The sequence below is a fragment of the Populus alba genome, chromosome 16 (genome assembly GCF_005239225.2).
Source record: "Populus alba chromosome 16, ASM523922v2, whole genome shotgun sequence".
Lineage (NCBI taxonomy): Eukaryota > Viridiplantae > Streptophyta > Magnoliopsida > Malpighiales > Salicaceae > Populus > Populus alba.
In genome coordinates this window covers 4,022,250-4,043,939 of record NC_133299.1, presented here as the reverse complement: position 1 = coordinate 4,043,939, position 21,690 = coordinate 4,022,250, and the positions used below count along the sequence as shown (strand labels likewise).

At 37.9% G+C, this 21,690-nt stretch overlaps 2 protein-coding genes across 9 annotated transcripts; both read right to left on the bottom strand.

Moving 5' to 3' along the window:
• Positions 1 to 120: 120 nt before the first annotated feature.
• On the bottom strand, positions 121 to 3,900 carry LOC118051497 (uncharacterized). 2 transcript variants are annotated; one of them, XM_035062176.2, is made up of 15 exons: positions 3,494 to 3,900; positions 3,346 to 3,410; positions 3,155 to 3,193; positions 2,816 to 2,912; positions 2,632 to 2,728; positions 2,423 to 2,486; positions 2,269 to 2,345; positions 2,085 to 2,166; positions 1,847 to 1,926; positions 1,667 to 1,751; positions 1,470 to 1,538; positions 1,300 to 1,367; positions 1,171 to 1,219; positions 574 to 1,030; positions 121 to 486 (listed from the first exon to the last, which is right to left on the bottom strand). In XM_035062176.2, exons 1-14 carry the CDS (start codon positions 3,753 to 3,755, stop codon positions 653 to 655), a joined length of 1,512 nt encoding a protein of 503 aa, XP_034918067.1. In that variant the 5' UTR covers positions 3,756 to 3,900; the 3' UTR covers positions 121 to 486; positions 574 to 652. The 2 variants fall into 2 exon arrangements, with proteins under 2 accessions (XP_034918067.1, XP_034918060.1); XM_035062169.2 differs by having other exon boundaries at positions 121 to 465.
• A 2,275-nt stretch (positions 3,901 to 6,175) lies between these two features.
• On the bottom strand, positions 6,176 to 21,673 carry LOC118051512 (uncharacterized). 7 transcript variants are annotated; one of them, XM_035062188.2, is made up of 23 exons: positions 21,166 to 21,673; positions 20,849 to 21,012; positions 20,482 to 20,763; positions 19,846 to 20,388; positions 19,343 to 19,768; positions 18,843 to 19,268; positions 18,340 to 18,768; positions 17,450 to 18,262; positions 14,927 to 17,368; positions 14,611 to 14,808; positions 14,373 to 14,513; positions 14,160 to 14,291; positions 13,877 to 14,038; positions 12,649 to 13,797; positions 12,003 to 12,287; positions 11,791 to 11,904; positions 9,963 to 11,696; positions 9,660 to 9,830; positions 9,367 to 9,579; positions 8,209 to 8,847; positions 7,941 to 8,108; positions 7,453 to 7,635; positions 6,176 to 7,049 (listed from the first exon to the last, which is right to left on the bottom strand). In XM_035062188.2, exons 1-23 carry the CDS (start codon positions 21,656 to 21,658, stop codon positions 6,363 to 6,365), a joined length of 11,994 nt encoding a protein of 3,997 aa, XP_034918079.2. In that variant the 5' UTR covers positions 21,659 to 21,673; the 3' UTR covers positions 6,176 to 6,362. The 7 variants fall into 7 exon arrangements, with proteins under 7 accessions (XP_034918079.2, XP_034918089.2, XP_073261306.1 ...); XM_035062198.2 differs by having other exon boundaries at positions 7,941 to 8,096; XM_073405205.1 differs by having other exon boundaries at positions 7,941 to 8,110; positions 8,217 to 8,847.
• Positions 21,674 to 21,690: the final 17 nt, after the last annotated feature.

Below are 21,690 nucleotides of genomic sequence, written 5' to 3'. Positions count from 1 at the left end.
ATTTGGTACCTGATTTTCAACTGTTACCTTGTTTTTATTGTAAAGACATCAAAATAATAATTTTTAAAATGTTTTTTTTTGTGTTTTTAATGTGTTGATATCAAAAACTAAAAAAAAAAGATCTAAAAAAATATCATTGTAATACTTTACAAAAACAAGTACACTGTATTAAGGACACAAAAATTGCAGTTTCAAACAGGGATGGATACAAGCAGTTGAATGCAGTGTATATTCCATCCCTGATAGCTTTTAACAGGGTCTACTCTGTTTGTCAAAGAGTTGCATCACTAGACATGCTAGACAAAATCAGTGTAAGCTACATTTATATAAACGTATTTGAAGTTTATCCTACAAGCAATCTAAGATCTACACTTGAAAAAAGAAAAACCTAGGGTCAGATTAAATTGATGGCAGATGTTACCCAATCCATCCTCCTTTTTCTTGCTTTACGTTTCAAATTCATCCCTGCAAAGTGAAAAGCCAACCCTGCCAAGCTCAGCATTAATGTGTGCAAGGTGCAACTCTATCAAAGAAGCGCAAGCAAAGAGATAAGATTAGGAAAACAGAACTTACCATAAATGTGGAAAGAACTGATGCACCATCCACAAGGAATAATTAACATGTAGGAAATATTTTACTCTTTCCTGGAAAATTAAGCTGCTAGAAAGTAATCTCTGATAGTTCTTTTTAAAGAAGAAGGAGGGTTCAATACAGAAGAGGGGCTCTTCATCGCTGCTTCAGGGGTTTTCTCAAAAGTTTCTTTAGAATCAGAATCTAGTGAAAACTTTTTCTTATGGGCTTCAGGGGTACTAATTGTGGGCATTGTTATAGGAATAGGTGGGTTGTTTTGGTTGAACACTTCATCTGAAGGAAGCAGATTGTCAGGAACCTTTGTTGGATCAATTCGTTCATCATTCATCAAAAGTTCTCTACATTCCTCTCTTGGGATTGCCATTACCCTCCTTCGAATGGCAGATGGAGATCTTGTTGTGCTTGAACAATAACTGCTATTAATGTTCCAGATGCGAACCTAACAAATAGAGTCGCAGAGAAAATGAGATGACGGAAATAGGCACGGATACTAGGAAGCAACAAAGCATGGTAAGAAAATGAAAAGAAATTTAATTTCCAGGATACACCAATTGACTTTGTTAGGAGTGTTTAGCTTACTGTAAAATCATCTGAAGAAGTTGCTATCTTCCCAACCTCAGATGGACACCTGCAACGGATGTGATAAATGATTGGTAAATATGTTAAGTCCACTAATGAAAATAGTATATGCTTTGGGAAAATAATTACCAATCTACTGCTGTAACCTCTCCATCATGAGTTTTCAATGTGATGGGATCCACATCGGGCTTGTTCACCTGGTTCAGCGAGCTAAAAAAATTATACAGGCGTTTCCATATGAAGGCATTTCCATCACTAAAGATAAATCAAAAAACCCTTCTTCAAAGAAGGAATCAAACCTGCCATATGTAGGCGTTTCCATCACTAGAGCCACTGAGTATGTGAGCTGCGTCAGGACTGATTGTTGACTGCAATTGTACAGTTCACATCAGCATGGATTGCTACAAAGCATCATTTGGCAACAGAGAACTTGATGCAAGAGCTTCTAAAGGAAGCAGTGTTTTAGGGTTCCCAGGGAATCAGAAAAGGTGCGTACCTTTACATAGAATGATTCTATCCGACATCCAGAAAATGACCGCATGGGACCCTTATCAAGCTGAAGTACATTATACAAGTATATTCTGCAGAGGAAAAGAGAAAAATATAGCTTTCAGAGATACGCTGCGTGCATCTATTATTTATTTGAAAGGAAAAGTAGTTGAAAACTTGAAAATACCTATTGTCCATGCATGTAGCTGTAAGAAACACGCCATTTAAATCCTGGGACAGACTAGATATGCCATGTAATCTTCTTTCCTGGAACAAGGATAATAAAATATAACTTAGGCTGATAAATGATTAACATATCACAAATTTGAAGTTAACTTGAAATTTAGAATTATGGAATATTATCTCTATAGAATACAGACGAGATGAGGCATATCAGTTAGAAATCATCATTTGGCCGCACTGACCTTCTCAGTTGATGACTTGATATTAGGGGATGCCTGAGTGACCTGAACCTTTAGATTTCTAGTATCCCAGAATTTAACAATGCTGAAATATGACCAATAGTTGAAATAAAAGTCAGTATGATACTATTTCTGCCGAAGAATCAAAACTTTTACTCATGAAATCCTGCTAATGGCTTTCACTAACCTGTCTGCTGCTCCAGCAGTGGCAATGGATACCTCGTCTTTAAGATAAAGAACTGATGTAATGCTCATCGAAGCAGCCTGAAAGAACTATAGTGTTAAAAGAAAACAAGATACATGGACTCAAATTGAAAAGAAACTTGCACAGACAAACAAACCTTGCCACGCCTGACCCGCTTTGCTCGAGAAGAAAGATGAGCTCCTTGGACCATGGCAGCTGGACTGGATGAGGGAAAAACACAGTATTGATCACAATGCGATTCATTAACCAAGATAGAGCAAAGAAAAACCCATTATCAACAATAACTTCACAGGAAAAAAATCAGAACGTTGCAAACCACATGAATAAAAGGTGTAATGAACTCACGTGACATGCGCTTCACTGCATCTAGTTTTGGAAGTTGTCTTGCATCTCAAATCCCAGATAGCAAATGACCCGTCTCTGGAAGCCGAGATAAGAAGATCTGCGGAACAACTTAGAGTATAAATTTATAACAAAGGATTAAGAAATTAGCCGTTCCGGTCAACAGAGGGCAATGCAAGACAGGTACCAGAATTTGTTGGATGGGGAGACAGAGATTTAACACTTCCTGTATGCCCCATCAATATTCCAGTACATTTCTTCTCTTGTGCATCCCATACCTTTATCTGTAAAACAAATTTCAGTTGTGTGATTTCTTTGACTATGCTGCCACTAGGTAGTATTTTCAATAAAAGTAAATTCACGTCATCAACTAAGAGTTACAGTAAGATACAAATACATTCTGAAGAACATAATCAATACTCAATAAAAGGGACAGCACATGGACAAATATTGAAGATGCTACAACAGCAACCAGCCAACGTTATGATGTGATGGGAAATATAATAAAATAATATACTATACTTACAGTTTGATCGCCTGAAGCTGTGAGTATGTTGGTATCTTCCTGAAACAAAATCCCACAATCCAACAGCTCATAACTCTTTTCTTTCTTTAATATAAGAAAAAGGTAAAAGGGGGCCTAATTTATTCCAAATTTCTCTTTCTATGATAGCTAGAAAAATATAATAAATCAAATGAAGTGAAAATTGGCCTTACCTTAATCCAACAAACATCAAAGATAGCGTTCTGGTGAGCTACCCAGTCACTGATTCTTGCTTTCTCTGTAAATAAACCACGTAATTAATTAATTAATTAATTAATATTCGTGAAATCAATAGCATAGAGAAAAGAAAAACTAACTGACCAGAAGGGAATTCGGTACGAGTATCAAACAAGCTCACATAGCCATCCTCGTCCGACACCGCCAAAATATGTGAATATTTACTTGTCTTGCAAAAAGAGACAGACAGTGGTGGCGTTTCCTCGCCGTTATGTTCGACCGTCACCGATCCCATTTCAGTGAAATCGGATCCCATTTGGGTAATAAAGCGCCGTTTTCTAAAACCACCCAGCTCTCTTGACCTCATGTCTCGAAACAATGATTTAGATCTGCTAGACCTCTCCATTTACAGTCAATCAAACAAACAATATTTTTACGAGTATTTCAGCAGATTAGACTCAGAGAGAGGGGGGTGGGAGGAATAGCGTGTGTTTTTGTTGAAGAAATTGTTTTATCGAAACTAATTTGGATTGGCGCCAGCGGGATAGTTGTCGTTTCAAAACCACGCGGGAAGCTCAAAATTTTTCTTTTCCCTCTTTCCACCGCTGCTTATATCCCCCAAATATACGGTTTAGTGACCCATTGAGGTTATTAAAACCCGGTCCCGGCCCAGTAAATTAAACAGGAATTCGGTTGACCCGGGACCTTAACCGAATTTTAAATGAGCAAACTCAGACTTACAATTAACTCGGTCAATATTCAAATAACTTTTCAAGTCAATTTGAAATCTATTGTAACGCAGGTGCGACCTGGTTTAAAAAAACCATAATAAAAATACATGCTAAATTTACTTGGATTAACATATATGACCCGAAATCCAGTCTTTTAGTTTAGTCATTTTTAGATTGGATTTAATAATTATAGTTAATGTAAATTAAGAGTTGTACAGTTAATTATATCTTGAAGTTTGAATTATCATTATCATATTTTTTAAAATTTTGCTTCCTCTTTTCTTTTCTTTTTGATTGTTAATCCTCTTAAAAAATTCAGATTTTGGTATTTTCAATTGAAATTTTCATGGATGCTAATGGAAATTCAATCCAGTTTCGAGAATAGTTTCAAATAAATTCCAGTACATATTTAAATTCCCCTTGCTCTATAATATAAATATTTAAAATAAATACTTGTAATTTTGAGCATAAATCTAAAATGGACGTTTGTATTGAGACCATGAAAACCTTAAACAAAGCAGGAAAAAACCACCCATAAAGTCTATTTCTCAAACAATTCAACATCAAAAGATGAAATTAAAAAAAATAAAATAATTTTTTTTTTAATTATCATTAATATTTAATTAAAAAAACCAAATTACCTCTAAGATCACGATAAAGCCCCTAAAAATCAAGCTTTAAAAGTGAAACTTTTAAGAAAAAAAAAAAAAACCTTAAACTCAAGCTAAGTGTTGTTTGTTTTGAATTGGGTATTCCTAGTATTCAACTCTGCAAAAAGAAGTAACAGGACACTTTTGATCAATTAAAAAATAGCTAATCCACAATAATTGAAGGAGGCTAGTATGAAAAGGTATTGTAAGGAAAAGGCAATAAATTTATTGTTTCAATCCACGTTAATTAATTCGAGTAAATCTTCTAAATCCTAGGTTAATATTCTCAATTTACATTCCATGAAATTGTAGACACGAGCTCAATTTAAAAGTTCAATTTCTCAACAATTTAATATTGAATGATGAAACTGAAAAAAAAAAAAAAACAAATTAAAAATCTCACCAAAAAAAAAAAAATAAGCAATAAAAAAAATAAGCATCAAATATGAAAGAAGAAAAAAAATGAAGAGGTTGAAATTGAAAATGAAAAAAACAAATTAAAAAACTATCTTAAATAAAAAAAATTAAAAATAAAAAGAATGAGGTTAAATCTAATATTCAAAAAATTAAAAAAGATGAAATTAAAAATAAAATGAGATTCAAGAAATTAATTAAAATAAAACAAACAGAAAAAAGGGACAAAATCAAAATAAAAATAACCTGAAGGCTTGATCTATAAATATAAAGGGTTAGACGTGGATTTCTAGAAGGAAAGATAAAAGAAAAAAAAGAATCAAAAAAAAAGACATCACAAGTGTAGCACAGGAGAAAAGAAGGTCCAAAACGAATTAAATGATGCAGTGGAACAATAACCCTCATCAACAACCCGAAGAGGTTGCACACGTTATCAACCTTTTGATATATATTTTTTAAAATACTATGTTGTCTTAAAGACCTAGAAATTGTCATGAAAAAAAATTATAAAATAAAGAATAAGCCTTCTAATTAAGTTTTTGAAAGCTAAAATATCAAGAGCAAAAGAGTCATTACATTGTAGCAAAAAATGAAAAATACCATAAAAAAATCACTAAATTATTATTACAAGAATACTATAAAATAACAATGATATCATACCCTCAAATGATTTTATTTTATTAAAAGCAGTTGATTGCAGTTTTAAGTGCTTTCTATTCACGGTCACAAGACATGTATAAATACATGTTCAAGTACTTTTACCACGTGTTTTATTTTTTTTTAATAAAATAATTATATTACATTTACTCTCAAGAACACCAATGCCTTCCATTAGCTTAAGAGTCTCCACTCTCAGTGATTTCTTTTCCATTTCACACGTAGCTGTGAAAGGTTTGTTATGGGTGTTATTATTGGTGTGAAGTAAAGGGTTAAATTCCAGAAATGCTTTCTTCTTCTTCTTCTTCTTCTTCTTCTTCTTTCTCTATTTAGCTTGGAATCCATGATACCATATTACGACTTCAAACAAGTAGTGGCATCAAACCAGAGATTTTTATATACTTTTACCACAAACATTCAAGTTGTATCTCAAAAGCTCACAACATTAAAATTCCCAGAATCCAGAATCTGAAAACATAAACTCCTGTATATACAAAAGCTCCCACACCTGAACCTTGAACATATTTCCGAAAGTAAACCATGCTATGTCTTGCCTGTGCTTCATTTTGGTGAATGTTGTTTTGGATGAGAAGACTTGCCTGTAATGGCTTTCTTCACCTTAGAAATCGAGTTCTTCACTTTTGATCCAACACCTGATAGTATATTATAGTGCTTTTTGCTTGCAACCTTCACATCTACTATATCCCTAGATGCTTCTACCATGACTGGAGCATCGGAGCCCGAGTCTGTCTTTTTGTGTTCCTCTCCTTCCTCCTCCTCCTCCTCCTCGTCTTCCTTTTCTTCGTCTGATTTTGCCTTCTCTCCTTCAACTCTTGTTTCTTCTGTCACGTCTCCCCCCACTTGCCTTTCTCTTGTGGAGCTCTGCATCATGTCAAATAAAGAAGTCTTTGCTGACATACTCTCATCATTCCCTCTTATATTCTCCTCATCAATACTTCTCTCTGCTTTGTGCTCGAATCCTTGTACATCAGCAATTCCTGTAGCTTTTCCAGGTTCCGATTCTCCTACTCCAGCACCCTGCGTGGCTTCAACAATCGGCTCCTGCAGCAGCACTTGTGGAGCATCTTTCTTCCTCTCTGTGGTTTCTTGGGGTTCTGCTTCAATTGGAATTGGCTTTTCAGAAGTTGAATCAGAGTCTCTCTCTCCCTGATGAATGTCTTGTGAGGTTTCATTGGCTTCTGCAGGAGCTTGGAGGCTTTCTTTTTCTGATATCTCTGTGCCAAATTCCTGATAAGAAAAAAAAAAATCAAGCTGCAGGTAAGAATGAGAAATGCTAAGAAAACGCTCAAGGATACATAGAAGCAGATTGTTTTCTTAATGTTTTTGTTCTTCTTTTCTTTTCCAAGATCCTAGTGGGGGTTCAAATCACATGTATTGTTGCTGTTAATAAAATCTCATTAAAAAACATGCCGAAGCTTCTTTCTTTTTCTTGAACTAATAGCTAGAAGAAAATCCATGACATTATATGACTCCTCATTGAAAAAGTTTGTCATGTCTGCACGAGTCACAGAAAGAGTTGGAGCTTTTAAAAAAACACTGAACGTTTTTCTTGGGGTCTGATGTTCAATTTTGTCAGAAAAGTGTATATGACAGGCTTCCAATACAGAGGGAAAGAGAAATGCAGCCTAACCTCGTTTGTTATGGCTTCTGTTCTGTCATATCCAGAAGTTTTCTCATCGCTATGTTTTTCAACCTGCAGCTTAGTTCCCATATCCTCAGCATTCTCTACCAATGCTTCATCTGGAAAGCTCTCGTTGATGGTCTCATTCTCGACAGCAGTTAGGTGATGGTATTCGCCACTCTCGTTGCTTACCTGTTTTTAAATTGCATCAGTTTCTACAGTCCTCGTATTATTTATGAACTTATTTATCATCCCAAACACAAGTTGATCTAGTTAGCAATTCTTATTGCAAAAGTATTTATGGGGCCTTTAAATTGTATTATAATCACCAATGAGATCTAACGTATCGTTCAAGGTCATTTCCATGAAAACAGAAAAGGCCTTGGAGGTCAGATTATGTAACCATGTCAAAACAGAAGCTTTAATTTTATATCAATTGAGTGGTTAGGTAAAAAACTAAAATTTAATGGTTCTTCGGTATTTATAACCTGACTGACCTCTTCATTCTGAATTTCAGTTTCCATCTTATCTTCCTGACTTTCTTCTGCCTTCAGATCATGTATTTGGCGGCTTTCTTTAGTTGTTTCTTCACCAAGGTGTATTGGATTACAATTCTTGGTATCTTCCTTTTCCTCCTTGAACTGTTGTTTGTCCTGCTTGGTCAGCTGTTATCAAATTTTAATACTTGCAGAAAAAGAAAGATGAAGAAGAACAGATAAAAAAATTCACGAGAAGCAGAAAGTTGAGTCTAGTTCTCTTTCTTACCTCTTCATCTTCATTTGTGAGTTCATCATGCACGACTTCAGTTGCGGCAATTGTTTTCTTATTCTGATTTTCCCCTGCCACCAAATCAGTTACTGCAACCTCTGTATGCTTTTCTTTTTTTATTTCAGGATGTTCTGACTCAGCGAGAACTTCGTGTTCATGAACTTCTGACACAGATTTGAAAGCCTCTTCACCTGTCTCAGCCCTGAGATCGGAGGTTTTTTCAAATGCTCCTGTTTCTGTTATTTCTGTCATTTTGTTACTTTCTGGTAGATATTCTTTATCTTTTATCTTGTTTTCGTATCCTTGAGGCTGTAGTGTCGAATCTTCATCTGGTGTTCTGCCTTCTTCCTCATCGAATTCGTTTGAACCGTTCTTCTGCATGTCTGTGCTGCATTCAACTCCCGAACCACATACTTCCTGGTCTTTAGTCTCTTCTTTTTGCGAGCATGTGCTTTCTGTTGTCTTTGGTGCAGAAGGATGTTCATCAGCTTCTATTACCACTTCTTTAACATGCTCTTCAATGTGCTCGGTAGTGGTTTTAGAGGTTTCCTCTTCCTCATGAATGTCTCGGGTGGCTTCATTGGCTTCTACAAGATCCGTGGGGACTTCTTTTTGTGATATCTCTACATCCATTTCCTGATAAGAAAGGTTTGTTGAAATTAGTAAGCAAGTTTTTTTAATCCAGTCAGATCTTTATGCTTCATTTGTTCTTCAAAAGAATAAGAAATGTCAAGGAAAATTTAGAGTTTTGAAAAACAGACTCTTTAAGTTTTTTCTGTCCTAGATCCAAAAATGGTTGAAGTAAAGCATGTTCTTGCTCATTACATAATTCCAAGTTATCTAGATCCTTGTTTCATTTTCAAGAAGTGATTTTGGCTGTCACCAAAGCTTGAAGCTAGGTTTAGTGATTTGGATCACCACCAAACCTGTTATGTAAGAAGCATCATTATTTTCAAGAAGTCATTACTTGAAAATATGTGCAACATTGTTTGGCATCTCACAGATCTTGTCTGCATGAATCTTAGAAAGAGTTGGGGTTCTCAATTAAAGTGTAGTTTTCTTTTTCCCCTTTTAAGCTGGAAGGCTATTAGGTTTCCAGTGTATGGTTTATGCATGTGATTGTGTGTTTGGGGAGGGAGTTGAGCGCAGCCTCACCTCTTCTTTTACATTTGCAGCTTCTGTTCTGCCATCATTTCCAGAAGCTATCTCACAGATCTGATTTTCAAGGTGCAACTCGGATCCTGCTTCATCCAGAAAGGACTCCTTCATAGTCTCATTCTCAGCAGCAGCTAGGTGAAGGTGCTCGATGATTCTTTCAGTATCCATCTGCTTTTCAATTCCATCAGCCTTTTCAGCTTCCTTGTATAACTATTTGCAAGATAAAAACTTCTTAATTTATAGCAATTGGAGAAGTTAGGTAAAAGTAATGTCTGTATTTATAGTCTAACCTCTTCATTTTGAATGTCCTTTTGTGTTCCCTCATCTCCTAGACCTTCCTCAGCCTTCAGCTCATACTCTTCCTGACACTCTTTAGTTGTTTCTTCACCAAGGTTTCCTGGGTCACCATTTTTGGCACCTTCCTTTTCCTCCATGATCTGTTGGTTTTCCCTCTTGGTTAGCTATTATCAAATATTTTAGTACTTGCAGAAAACAAAGCAAAGGGAAAAAAAACAGAAAAATGTACGAGAAGCTAAAATTTATGACAGAAAAATGTACGGGAAGCTAAAAGTTATGACTATTCTCTAACTGACCTCTTCACTTTTGAGTTTATCGTGTATGATTTCAGTAGCGTCAATCGTTCTCTCACTCTGATTTTCCTCTGCAGCCATATCAGTTACTGTTACCTCAGGATGCTTTTCTTTGATTTCAGTATCTTCTGATTCAGCGAGAGCTTCATGTCCATGAACTTCTGAAATGGATTTGAATGCCTCTTTGCTTAACTCAGTCCTGAGATTGGAGGTTCTTTCAAATGTTCCTTCTTCTATTACCTCATCATGTATGATTTCAGCTGGATCAATTATTTTCTCACTCCGATCCTCTCCTGCTGTCAAATCAGTTATTGCTACCTCTGGATGCTTTTCTTCGATCTCAGTTTCTTGTGATGCAGTGAAGCCTTTGTGGCCATGAGCTTCTGACATAGATTCAAAAGCCTCTTTGCTTGTTTCATAGTCTGGAGTCTGTAATTTAGAGGCATCATCCGGGCTCTTGCTTTCTTCTACTTGGACTTCATTCAGACTATCCTTCTGCATTCCTGTGTTGAGTTCAAACCCAAATCCTGAGACTTCAAGCTCATTGGTCTCTTCCTTGTGCAAGCGTGTATCTTCTGTTATCTTTTTTGGAGAATCATTTCGTGGATCGGTTGGTATTTCCACTTGCACACACTCCTCAATATTCTCAATAATCCTTTCAGTCCCACAATCCTCTTCCTTAGAAAGCAATGCCGCTGCTGGCGTCTGATTTTGCTCTTCTAATTTTTCTTCCGGGACAGTCCGACCTGAAGTGCTCTCATCTTCTTTAAGTGCTTCAAAACCTTGAGAACTAGTCATGGATACTAATTTTGGACCTTCCTTGATTTCTTCTTTAGTTTCATCAGGAGTTCCACATTCTTCTTCTAGTACCTCCTTTGGACTCTGATTCTGTGTATCTTTATTGGATTGAAGCTCTAATTGAGAGATGTCACGTTCCCTACAATCATCCATTTGCAAGGGCACCTCTTCTGTTTTTCTCAAATCATCTTCAAGCAACTCCACATCCTTCACGTTTTCTTCCCTTCTTTCAGTTGTTGCTGAAATTCCTTGCTCTTCTTTTGATAAAACTTCTGGGGGATTCTGGTCAATAGCAATCTCATTTGCTGCTGCTTCAACACCTAGAGATTCAATTTCTGAGGATTTCTCATTTTCCTCTTTAATTTTGCTTGTGACCAGCTCTTCAATACCGTGATCTTTGGATTCATAAACTACATCAGAAGCTCTTTCATTTTCCTGAACATCATCTGCATCTGCGTTTTCTTTAGCTACCTGCTCCCTCATTATGTTTTCGTGATCATCAATTGGATTTGGAGATGCCAAGTTTGAGGGTAGCTCAAGTCCCACGTTATCTTTGATTTTTTCTTGTTGGCATGCTTCAGCTTCAATTTCAAGAGAAACGGCATCATTTGAGGTAATATTAGATACTTGTACCGGCTTTTCATCCAGCTGAGCTTCTTCCAAGCTAGTCTTTGCTATCTCTACCATAGTTGTTGCCTTGATCTTGTCACAACAACTATCTTCTTCCTTTATAATCTTTATCATTTCATCTGACTCTTCAGCTGTTTTGGTGGTGGAGAGAACAGCAGGCATCTCATTATCTTCATCATTTATTGCTTTTGCAAGTGACATCTCCTCCATGGTTGGTGCCTCTTGAAGGTCTGAGCTCATAATTGCTGTCTGTTCATTTGATTCTGTTGCTTCCTGACATTCCTCAGCTATAAGGCTGGATTGTTTTACCTGATGAGTAATGATGCTTCAAAAAAATGTTCATGGTGGAAATAAATACATAACATATAAAAATTATATCAAATAGTACTATTGTTAAGCTGACCTCATGAACCCTTTCATCTTCAGTGGATTTAGCACAAAGTTCCAGGGTGTCATTTACATCCTTTTCCGTGCATTTGGGAGTTTCACTACCAGCTTTGTCAACTTTTTGGTCCACCTGATAAAGAGATAGTGTCAAGAAACTGAGCCTAGGAGATAGAGTAAATCAGCAGAATTTAGAAGCTAATCATGCTTAACAAAGGGTTTGTATCTGACCTCCTCAGTTAACAAGACATCCTTTACAGTCTCATCTGTGTTTTGCGTTTCCTTTACATCACCTTCAGTCTCAAATCTCGGCTCTGTTTTCTCACCTGTCTCCTCTCGAACTTCTTGGGATTCTAGGGAACTTTGTTCTGCAGATTTCAAACTCCTATCCTGAATTTCAGTAATGTTCTCAACTTTACCTGGATCTGTCTCAGGGATCTTTTGGCTGCTTTGATCTCCTGTCTCAGATTCAGAGACACCTTCAAGCTTCTTCCCAGATTCAGATACTTCAAAATTCTGTTACAATCTGATTATTAGTATAAGGTTGCATGTGATCATAGAAAACAGAAACAAGAAGAGCGAGGTTGATATATAAAAAAGTTATGTTGCAAGTTTTAAGCTCTTTGACACGACATATAACTCAATTTGTTTGTTAACATAGGAATATTTGAGGGTGAGATAGTTTGGCTCGAATTTTATTGGTAAATACAATAGGACCGCTCACATTTTTGCTACATTTAATGCCCTTTTAAAGGATCCATCTGCAGTGTCTCGTTTTCATCATTAGGGATGGAGGAAAACAAATTCATATAAGCTTATTACTTATTTTATTGTTAGGAAATGCAGAAGAGAAAAAAGAAAATTAGATTGCTCTAACCTCTTCTGCTAGAACTCCATAGTCTTTGGTGCCAATAGCCTGCTCTTGGTTGTTGGTTCCCTCTTCGAGCTCAAATGCTGCTTTGTTTGCTTCAACATTATCTGTTAAGCTATCTTCATATTTCTTGGTAGAGTTATCTTCTTCCAGGACAGCCTCTTTTCTTTCTGCACTAGTTACTTCAAAACACTTTAAGGCCTCATCTCCTACATTTGATGAATACTCATCTTCCAAACTCATCAGCTTGCAAATCTCTCCCTGATTGGCTAGGTCTCTTACTTCTGATGATTTTGAGATATCTATGCCTTCTTGTTTTTCATTGTCTAGCTCACGATGCTCGTTCAGATTGTCGAATTGGTAAGACCCAACTTCTTCCTTTATACTTTCGATTCTAGGATCCACTGATTTAGAGGCATCTCTTGCATTGATGGCCATATCTTCCTTTAACATGATTTCTATTTCCTGTGGAGTCTGGGGAGTTTCTATGTTTTCATATGTTGTTGAATTCTCATCTGTTGCCTTGTTTCCTTCATTGGCCATGAGCTCAGGTTCTTTAGGTAGAATTGTAGAGCACTCCACCTGCTTATCATCTAAAACATTATCTAGAGATGTCTCATTAGTGGTCTCCTCTTTGTAATCTTCGCTTCCTGTTATTGGAGTTTCCTCATGCATTTCATTCTTTAGCTCTTCTGCTTCACTGGCAGCTGGAATCCCATGGTCCTCATTCTCAATAAAGTTGGAATCCTCCGGTTTGGCATCAATATCCACACTTTCCAGTGTAGTTCTTTCCGTGCTCTCTGTCACTGGTCCCTTCTCTTGAGGAGCAGGTTCGAAACTCTCTATTTGCCTTTTATCTTCTGGTTCAGCTTCCTTAAAGCTCGTTTCTCTTGCAATTCCTGTTGTAAGTGCTGAGCTAGAATCATTAACATCAGGCTGAACTTCTTCCAAGATTTCTCCTTTACTCTCAGACTCTAAGTAGGAGATTTCAACGGGGCTTTTATTGCTTTCTTTTTCTGAAACTCCTTCAGATGCTTTTACAAGGCAGATGTCACTATTTGGTCCTTGTTCGCCCCTTAAGGTCTCAAATTCTTGTCTGTCCACTGAACCTCTGGCTTCACACGGTTCAGTGAATTCAGATTTTGAGTCCTTAACCTGTAAACACACGAAACTATAATTAAGCAGCTAGAAAAAATGGCAAAACAGGAATGCAGGGTCCCATTCAGAAGCAGACCTCTTCGTTTGGCTTTACTTTATCACTTTCATCTTCTGTTTCCTTGTGTAGAGGAATCTCTTCATCTGTGCTGCTTAGAGGTGCCTCATAGCTGTCCTTAATAACACTGCCTTGTTTTCCAATATCCCCATACTCCTCAGCTGTTTGAATAATCTCATGTACCTAGGTAAATGATGTGGTATTGATTGATTTAGAACTGAATGAGAATATACGAGACATAGAAATAAGAGAAGATGGGATAAAAGTTCGATATTGAGCGCTGGAGCAGTAATGTTCAATTTACCTCTTGTTCTACCAACATTCCTGATTCGTCACCTTTGTATATAATCCTAGACTGGTCATTAATAGCACTTTCCTCCTCTGGAACCTTTTTCTCAGCGTCCTCATCTACACTGGTTATCACTGATTCTTCCATCTGTACAGTAGATGTTGAATATGAATTAGAGGGACGTTAACATGCAACAGAAACATAAATAAATTAACTTCTCAAGCCAACCTCCTTTACAGTTTCTGCTTTTTCCTCAGCTGTTGTTTCTCCAGTGGTTTGTGGTGAGATATCTGTATTGGTGTGTTCTTCAGTTGTGACGTGTTCTTCAGCGTCCACACTCAAGCTGGCAGGCTTAGTATCTCCACATACCTGCATGCAAAAGAGGCTCACACAAGGTAAACAATCAGAAGTGGGAAAAAGAGTAAATGGTTTGAGATTAAGTGAAGATTAATGTATTTAGCCGGACCTCTTTGATGTCTTCATTCTTTGCCTCCTCTTCTTTATTCTCCCTCTTCTCTTCAACCTCCAGCTTCTGTATGGAGTCCAATTCAAATTTCTTTTCGACTGTTTCAACTTCTTTTCCACCTGATATAATATTTTCATCCTCCGCATCATTCTCCACGCTTTTGTTTGCATCAGATGCTTCTGCAACTAATTTGAGATCCTGCGTCACAGTTAAATCACAATGTCAATAGCGTAGCTTTTTTTGAGATACAGCCAATCACATTAGTGAATGAAATCAAGAGGAAAAAACCATTATGTAAGGTCATTTCGACTATTACCTCTTCCATTACAGCTCTTTTAACTTTGGTCACATCTATATCTTCACTTCCTTCTTTCTTTTCTTTCTCAATGGTTTCTTCAATGTTTGGGACTGTGACAACTTCTTCCTGGCTTGTAACATCATCAATCTTGTCACTCAAAGCGCCCGCCTCAGTTTCAGCAGCCATAACAGTTGATGACTCCGCAGGTTCTCCTGGTTCAATTCTCTGCAGTTCTTGTTCAGAATCTTCTTGGACCTTCGATGCTTCCCTTGCGCTGTCCAGGTCAGTCACGGTTAGGTCAGGATTGCTATCGTTTCCATCATCTGCTCTGTCCAAAGGTCCATGCTCTTCTTTCTTTTCTTTCTCTACGGTTTCTTCAATGTTTTCGATGGTGACAACTTCTTCCTGGCTCGTAACATCATCAATCTTGTCACTCAAAGTGCCTGCCTCGGTTTCAGCAGCCATAACAGTTGATGACTCTTCAAGTTCTCCTGGTTCAATTCTCTGCAGTTCTTGTTCAGAATCTTCTTGGACCTTAGATGCTTCCCTTACGCTGTCCTGGTTGGTAACAGTTAGGTCAGGATTGCTATCATTACCTTCACCTGCTTTGTCCAAAGATCCATGCTCTTCTTTCTTTTCTTTCTCTTCGGTTTCTTCAATGTTCGGGACTGTGACAACTTCTTCCTGGCTTGTAACATCATCAATCTTGTCACTCAAAGTGCCCGTCTCAGTTTGAGCAGCCCTTACAGTTGATGACTCTTCAAGTTCTCCTGGTTCGATTCTCGGCAATTCCTGTTCAGAATCTTCTTGGACCTTCGATGCTTCCCTTGCGCTGTCCAGGTTAGTCACAGTTAGGTCAGGATTGCTATCGTTTCCATCATCTGCTCTGTCCAAAGGTCCATGCTCTTCTTTCTTTTCTTTCTCTACGGTTTCTTCAATGTTTTGGATGGTGGCAACTTCTTCCTGGCTTGTAACATCATCAATCTTGTCACTCAAAGTGCCTGCCTTAGTTTCAGCAGCCATAACAGTTGATGACTCTTCAGGTTCTCCTGGTTCAATTCTCTGCAATTCTTGTTGAGAATCTTCTTGGACCTTCGATGCTTCCCTTGCGCTGTCCTGGTTAGTAACAGTTAGGTCAGGATTGCTATCATTACCTTCACCTGCTTTGTCCAAAGGTCCATGCTCTTCTTTCTTTTCTTTCTCAATGGTCTCTTCAATGTTTTGGATGGTGACAACTTGTTCCTGGCTTGTAATATCATCAATCTTGTCACTCAAAGTGCCCGCCTCAGTTTCAGCGGCCATAACAGTTGATGACTCTTCAGGTTCTCCTGGTTCAATTCTCTGCAATTCTTGTTCAGAATCTTCTTGGACCTTCGATGCTTCCCTTGCACTGTCCTGGTTAGTCACGGTTAGGTCAGGATTGCTATCATTTCCATCATCTGCTCTGTCCAAAGGTCCATGCTCTTCTTTCTTTTCTTTTTCTACGGTTTCTTCAATGTTTTGGATGGTGACAACTTCTTCCTGGCTTGTAACATCATCAATCTTGTCACTCAAAGTGCCTGCCTCGGTTTCAGCAGCCATAACAGTTGATGACTCTTCAGGTTCTCCTGGTTCAATTCTCTGCAATTCTTGTTCAGAATCTTCTTGGACCTTAGATGCTTCCCTTGCGCTGTCCTGGTTGGTAACAGTTAGGTCAGGATTGCTATCATTACCTTCACCTGCTTTGTCCAAAGATCCATGCTCTTCTTTCTTTTCTTTCTCTACGGTTTCTTCAATGTTTGGGACTGTGACAACTTCTTCCTGGCTTGTAACATCATCAATCTTGTCACTCAAAGTGCCTGCCTCAGTTTCAGCAGCCATAACAGTTGATGACTCTTCAAGTTCTCCTGGTTCAATTCTCAGCAATTCTTGTTGAGAATCTTCTTGGACCTTCGATGCTTCCCTTGCGCTGTCCTGGTTAGTCACAGTTAGGTCAGGATTGCTATCATTTCCTTCACCTGCTTTTTCCAAAGATCCATGCTCTTCTTTCTTTTCTTTCTCTACGGTTTCTTCAATGTTTTGGATGGTGACAACTTCTTCCTGGCTTGTAACATCATCAATCTTGTCACTCAAAGTGCCTGCCTCGGTTTCAGCAGCCATAACAGTTGATGACTCTTCAGGTTCTCCTAGTTCAATTCTCTGCAATTCTTTTTCAAAATCTTCTTGGACCTTCAACGCTTCCCTTGCGCTGTCCTGGTTAGTCACAGTTAGGTCACGATTGCTATCATTTCCATCATCAGCTCTGTCCAAAGATCCATGCTCTTCTTTTTCATCATGTGTTGAAGCCTCAGCTGTAGTGATGTTCTTATCCTCACCCTCGAAACTTTCATCTATTTTATCCACGGAAATGGGAAGACTTGAGTTGCAGTCTTCATCATTCGTATTTGTTTCATCACCTCCAGCTATTTGAGACTCTAACATCTGCATAAGATACCAAGTCTTTGTTCAACATGCAAGACTGTGAAGTGACAAAGTCAAATATTGTTTCAAGTGCAGACTTACCTCCTCGGTGGACTTCTCAGAATTCTTTGCAGCATTCTGGAAGTCCTTAATTGGACTTTCTTCAGCGGATTCTTGTGAGAGGCTATTGATATTGCTCTCTTCTACGACATGAACCTCGATATTTTCTTCTTTAAGCAATTCTGCCTCTGCATTTCCTTGAGGAATCTCAACTATTGCTTCTTCATGGTTATCAACCATTTTACTGAAAGCATCTGCCTCAGTTTCTGCACATATCATGTTGATTGATTGTTTGGGATTTTCAATCAAATTATCATTCTGCAAAATTTGCTCTAAACTTTCTTCAGCCTTCAATGTTTCCCCGGCATTCCGTGTCTCTTCAGCTAGCCCAGTGTTCTTCTCCTTGTCTTCATCCTTTTTGTTGGAAGATCCATCCTCATATATTTTCTCTTCTGGTGAAGTTTCTTCTGGAGTTAGGTTATCTCTTTGCACGCTTGCCTGTTCTTGTACTGGTGAAGTTTCCAGAGTCGAGCTAGGGAATTCAATGTGCTGATTTGTCTCATGTGCAACAGCATCAATTTTTTTGGATGTTTCCTCTTCACTCTTCTCTAGATCCTCCTCCAGCCTGATTTCGCTGGAATTATCTCCAACCCTTTTAAACCCTCTAGCCCGATCATGTTCTTCCTCCTCTTTTGGCGAAGCTTCTGCTGGAATTGTGTCCTTACCCTCACCCTGCACAATTTCCACTTGTTTCACTGTTGAAGTTTCAAGCGCTGCGTTGGGGGTTCCATCATTCTTATTCGTCTCATCTGTAATACTATCATTTGTTCCAGCTGCCACAGATTCCTCAAAAATCTGTTTAACAAACAAAAACTTTTCAGTCAACAAACAAGAGTATAGAATAAATTAATAGAGACAAAGTTTACACTCACCTCTCTTTTAAACGCCTCAGCATTATTTTCATCATTTAATAGTTTGCTAACTGGAACATCCTTGATAGATTCTACTAGGATGCTTTTAGCATCGTTCTCATCAATGACCTGATCCTCGCCATCTTCTTTTCCAGTTTCTGCCTCTTTCTTGATGCTTTCAACACCCTCCTCTATCTCTTCCTCCGTTTTTTGAGTTGTTTTATTCAAAGTAACTTCCTCGGTTTTTGCAGGTATCATACCAGCTAAACTTTCAAGATTTTCTCCTGGCTCATTCTTTGGTGATATTTGCTCTACATCCTCTTCATCTTTCAATGTCTCTTTCGTTGTTGAAGTTTCAGGAGCTGCATCAGGGGTTGTTCCATCATTCTGATACGTCGCATCTGTAATATTCTCATTTGTTCCAGCTACCACAGATTCCTCATAAATCTGCTTAAGAAATAAAAAAATTTCAGTCAACATACAAGAGTATGGAATATTTTAATAGAGACAAAGTTTACACTCACCTCTTTTTTGAACTCCTCAGCATTATTTTCATCATTCAACAATTTGCTAACTGGAACTTCCTTGATGGATTCTACTGGGATGCTTTTAGCATTGTTCTCGTCAATGACCTGTTCCTTGCCATCTTCTTTTCCAGTTTCTGCCTCCTTCTTGATGCCTTCAACACCCTCATCTATCTCTTCCTCAGTTTTCCGAGTTGTTTTATTCAAAGCAACTTCCTCGGTTTCTGCAGGTATCATGCTAGCTGAACGTTCAAGATTTTCTCCTGGCTCATTCTCTGGCGGTATTTGTTCTACATCCTCTTCATCTTTCAATGTCTCTTTCACTGTCGAAGTTTCAGGAGTTGCATCGGGGGTTGTTCCATCATTCTGACACGTCGCATCTGTAATATTCTCATTTGTTCCAGCTGCCACAGATTCCTCATAAATCTGCTTAACAAACATAAACTTTTCAGTCAACAAACAAGAGTATGAAATATTTTAATGACAAAGTTTACACTCACCTCTTTTTTGAACTCCTCGGCATTATTTTCATCATTCAGCAATTTGCTAACTGGAACTTCCTTGATAGATTCCACTGGGATGCTTTTAGCATTGTTCTCGTCAATGACCTGTTCCTCGCCATCTTCTTTTCTAGTTTCTGCCTCCTTCTTGACGCCTTCAACACCATCATCCATCTCTTCCTCAGTTTTCCAAGTCGTTTTATTCAAAGCAACTTCCTCGGTTTCTGCAGGTAACATGCTAGCTGAACGTTCAAGATTTTCTCCTGGCTCATTCTTTGGCGGTATTTGTTCTACATCTTCTTCATCTTTCAATGTCTCTTTTGCTGTCGAAGTTTCAAGGGCTGCATCGGGGGTTGATCCATCATTCTGATACGTCGCATCTGTAATACTCTCATTTGTTCCAGCTGCAACAGATTCCTCAGAAATCTGCTTAACAAACAAAAACTTTTCAATTAACAAACAAGAGTATGGAATATATTAATAGAGACAAAGTTTACACTCACCTCTCTTATGAACTCCTCGGCATTATTTTCATCATCCAGCAGTTTGCTAACTATAACTTCCTTGATAGATTCTATTGGGATGCTTTTAGCATCGTTCTCTTCAATGACTTGTTCCTCGCCATCTTCTTTTCCAGTTTCTATCTCCTTTTTTACACCTTCAACACCCTCATCCATCTCTTCCTCAGTTTCTTGAGTCGTTTTATTCAAAGCAACTTCCTCGGTTTCTGCAAATATCATGCTAGCCGAACTTTCAAGATTTTCTCCTAGCTCATTCTTCGGCGATATTTGTTCTACATCTTCTTCACCTTTCAATGTCTCTTTCTCACTGCACTCCTTAAACTCTTTTAGCCCATTATCATTGTCCTTATCTTCATCCTTTCTGATAGAAGATCCGTCTTCATCTTTTTCCTCTGTTTCTGCAGTTAGATTTTCAGTTTGCAAACTTTCCTGTTCTTTTAGCAGTGAAGCCTGTAGAGTTGAGTCGGGGCTTTCATCATTATTGTTTGTCTCATCCTTTTTTTCCGCCTCGGACACTTCAGACATCTGGATAAGATCACAATAAATTGACTTTTTAGATTAAAAAGATTTAGAGCTAAGATGTTATGAAGACTAAGTTGTGTTCACTTTCATGCTGACCTCTCTGCCGGACTTTTCAGCATCCTTCAAATCATTTTGGAAGTCATTAACTGAGGCTTCTTGAATAGATTCTTGTAAGATGACCTTAGCATTGTCGTCCTTCATCATCTGTTCTTCAACGCCATCTCCTTTTGACATCTCTGCCTCTGTTTCATTGTCTTGGGAGCTCTCAACTAACTTTTCATCAAAGACTAGTTCTGATGAAGGGTGTGTTGCATTATCTTTAATTCTCTCTTCATCAATGACCTCTCCAATGTCTGTGATCTTAGGTTCATCAATCACCTGTACTAACAAACACCATCATACAAAAGAATTTAAAGACATGAAGAAAATGAGATTCGGTGTTAATCAATGTGTGTTGGAGTACCTCTTCGTTTACTATGCTACTCATTTCGTAATTCTCTCCAACTCCGTTTTTTAATGGTGTTTCTGCCTCCTGAAAACCTGCTGCTTGAACACTACGCTCTATTTTTTTGTCAACAAATTCTCTACTGCAAACTTCATCTGAGGTTACTTCTTCAATTCTATCACCTGCAATGGATGTTCGAGGGCCGTCATTACCTAATAAACTCATACGCTTGTCCTCTTCATTTATATGTATTTCGTGATTAGATATCATTGTGATATTAAAAGATTTCTGCTTCAATTTGAGAGAGAGAAGGTTTGGAAATTTAAAGAACTTACTTGTTGCCATTTGATATGTCTGTTCATCATGGGCTTCTTCCTTCTTTTGCTTCTCCTCTTCTAAGTTAGTCCCAGCATCATCGATCGCTAACTTTTCCTCCGATTCCAATTCATGGATCTTTTCCTCTTTCTCAACAGCCATTTCATTTGCTTTTGAGTTCACTTCTGTTGTTTTTGCCCCTTCGGCAGACGGATTCTCTAAATTGGTGTTCTGCATGCTTTCACATGCTTCAAAGTCATCTTCAGCATGTTTTTCCAAGTCTTTAGATGGTCCATTTTCTTCATGATCTTGTTCTTGAGGTTCAAAATCAGATACTTTTGGCTGTTTTTCGTCTTGTACTGGTATTGTTTCTTGTTCCAACGAATGACATATGGGCACCTCACTGGAATTCTTGTACTGAAGCTCAAGTCCTGCGTCTTCAATCTTCTCATTCAAGTCCGTTGGTAGAAGACTCTGCAAGAAGAATAGAAAAGTTGGTGATTCTGTTGTCATTATTGATGTTGAATTTTCATGTTGTTGGAGAA

Excerpts from the sequence above, each read along its gene's own strand:
- LOC118051497 (XM_035062176.2), bottom strand. The coding sequence starts at position 3,755 with ATGGAGAGGTCTAGCAGATCTAAATCATTGTTTCGAGACATGAGGTCA. Across the intron at positions 2,729-2,815 it reads TCCCCATCCAACAAATTCTG|ATCTTCTTATCTCGGCTTCC; the intron begins GTACCTGTCTTG and ends GTTGTTCCGCAG. Across the intron at positions 1,539-1,666 it reads TAGAATCATTCTATGTAAAG|TCAACAATCAGTCCTGACGC; the intron begins GTACGCACCTTT and ends GTACAATTGCAG.
- LOC118051512 (XM_035062188.2), bottom strand. The coding sequence starts at position 21,658 with ATGACAACAGAATCACCAACTTTTCTATTCTTCTTGCAGAGTCTTCTA. Across the intron at positions 14,292-14,372 it reads AAGCAGAAACTGTAAAGGAG|ATGGAAGAATCAGTGATAAC; the intron begins GTTGGCTTGAGA and ends TCTACTGTACAG. Across the intron at positions 13,798-13,876 it reads AAGTAAAGCCAAACGAAGAG|GTTAAGGACTCAAAATCTGA; the intron begins GTCTGCTTCTGA and ends GTGTGTTTACAG.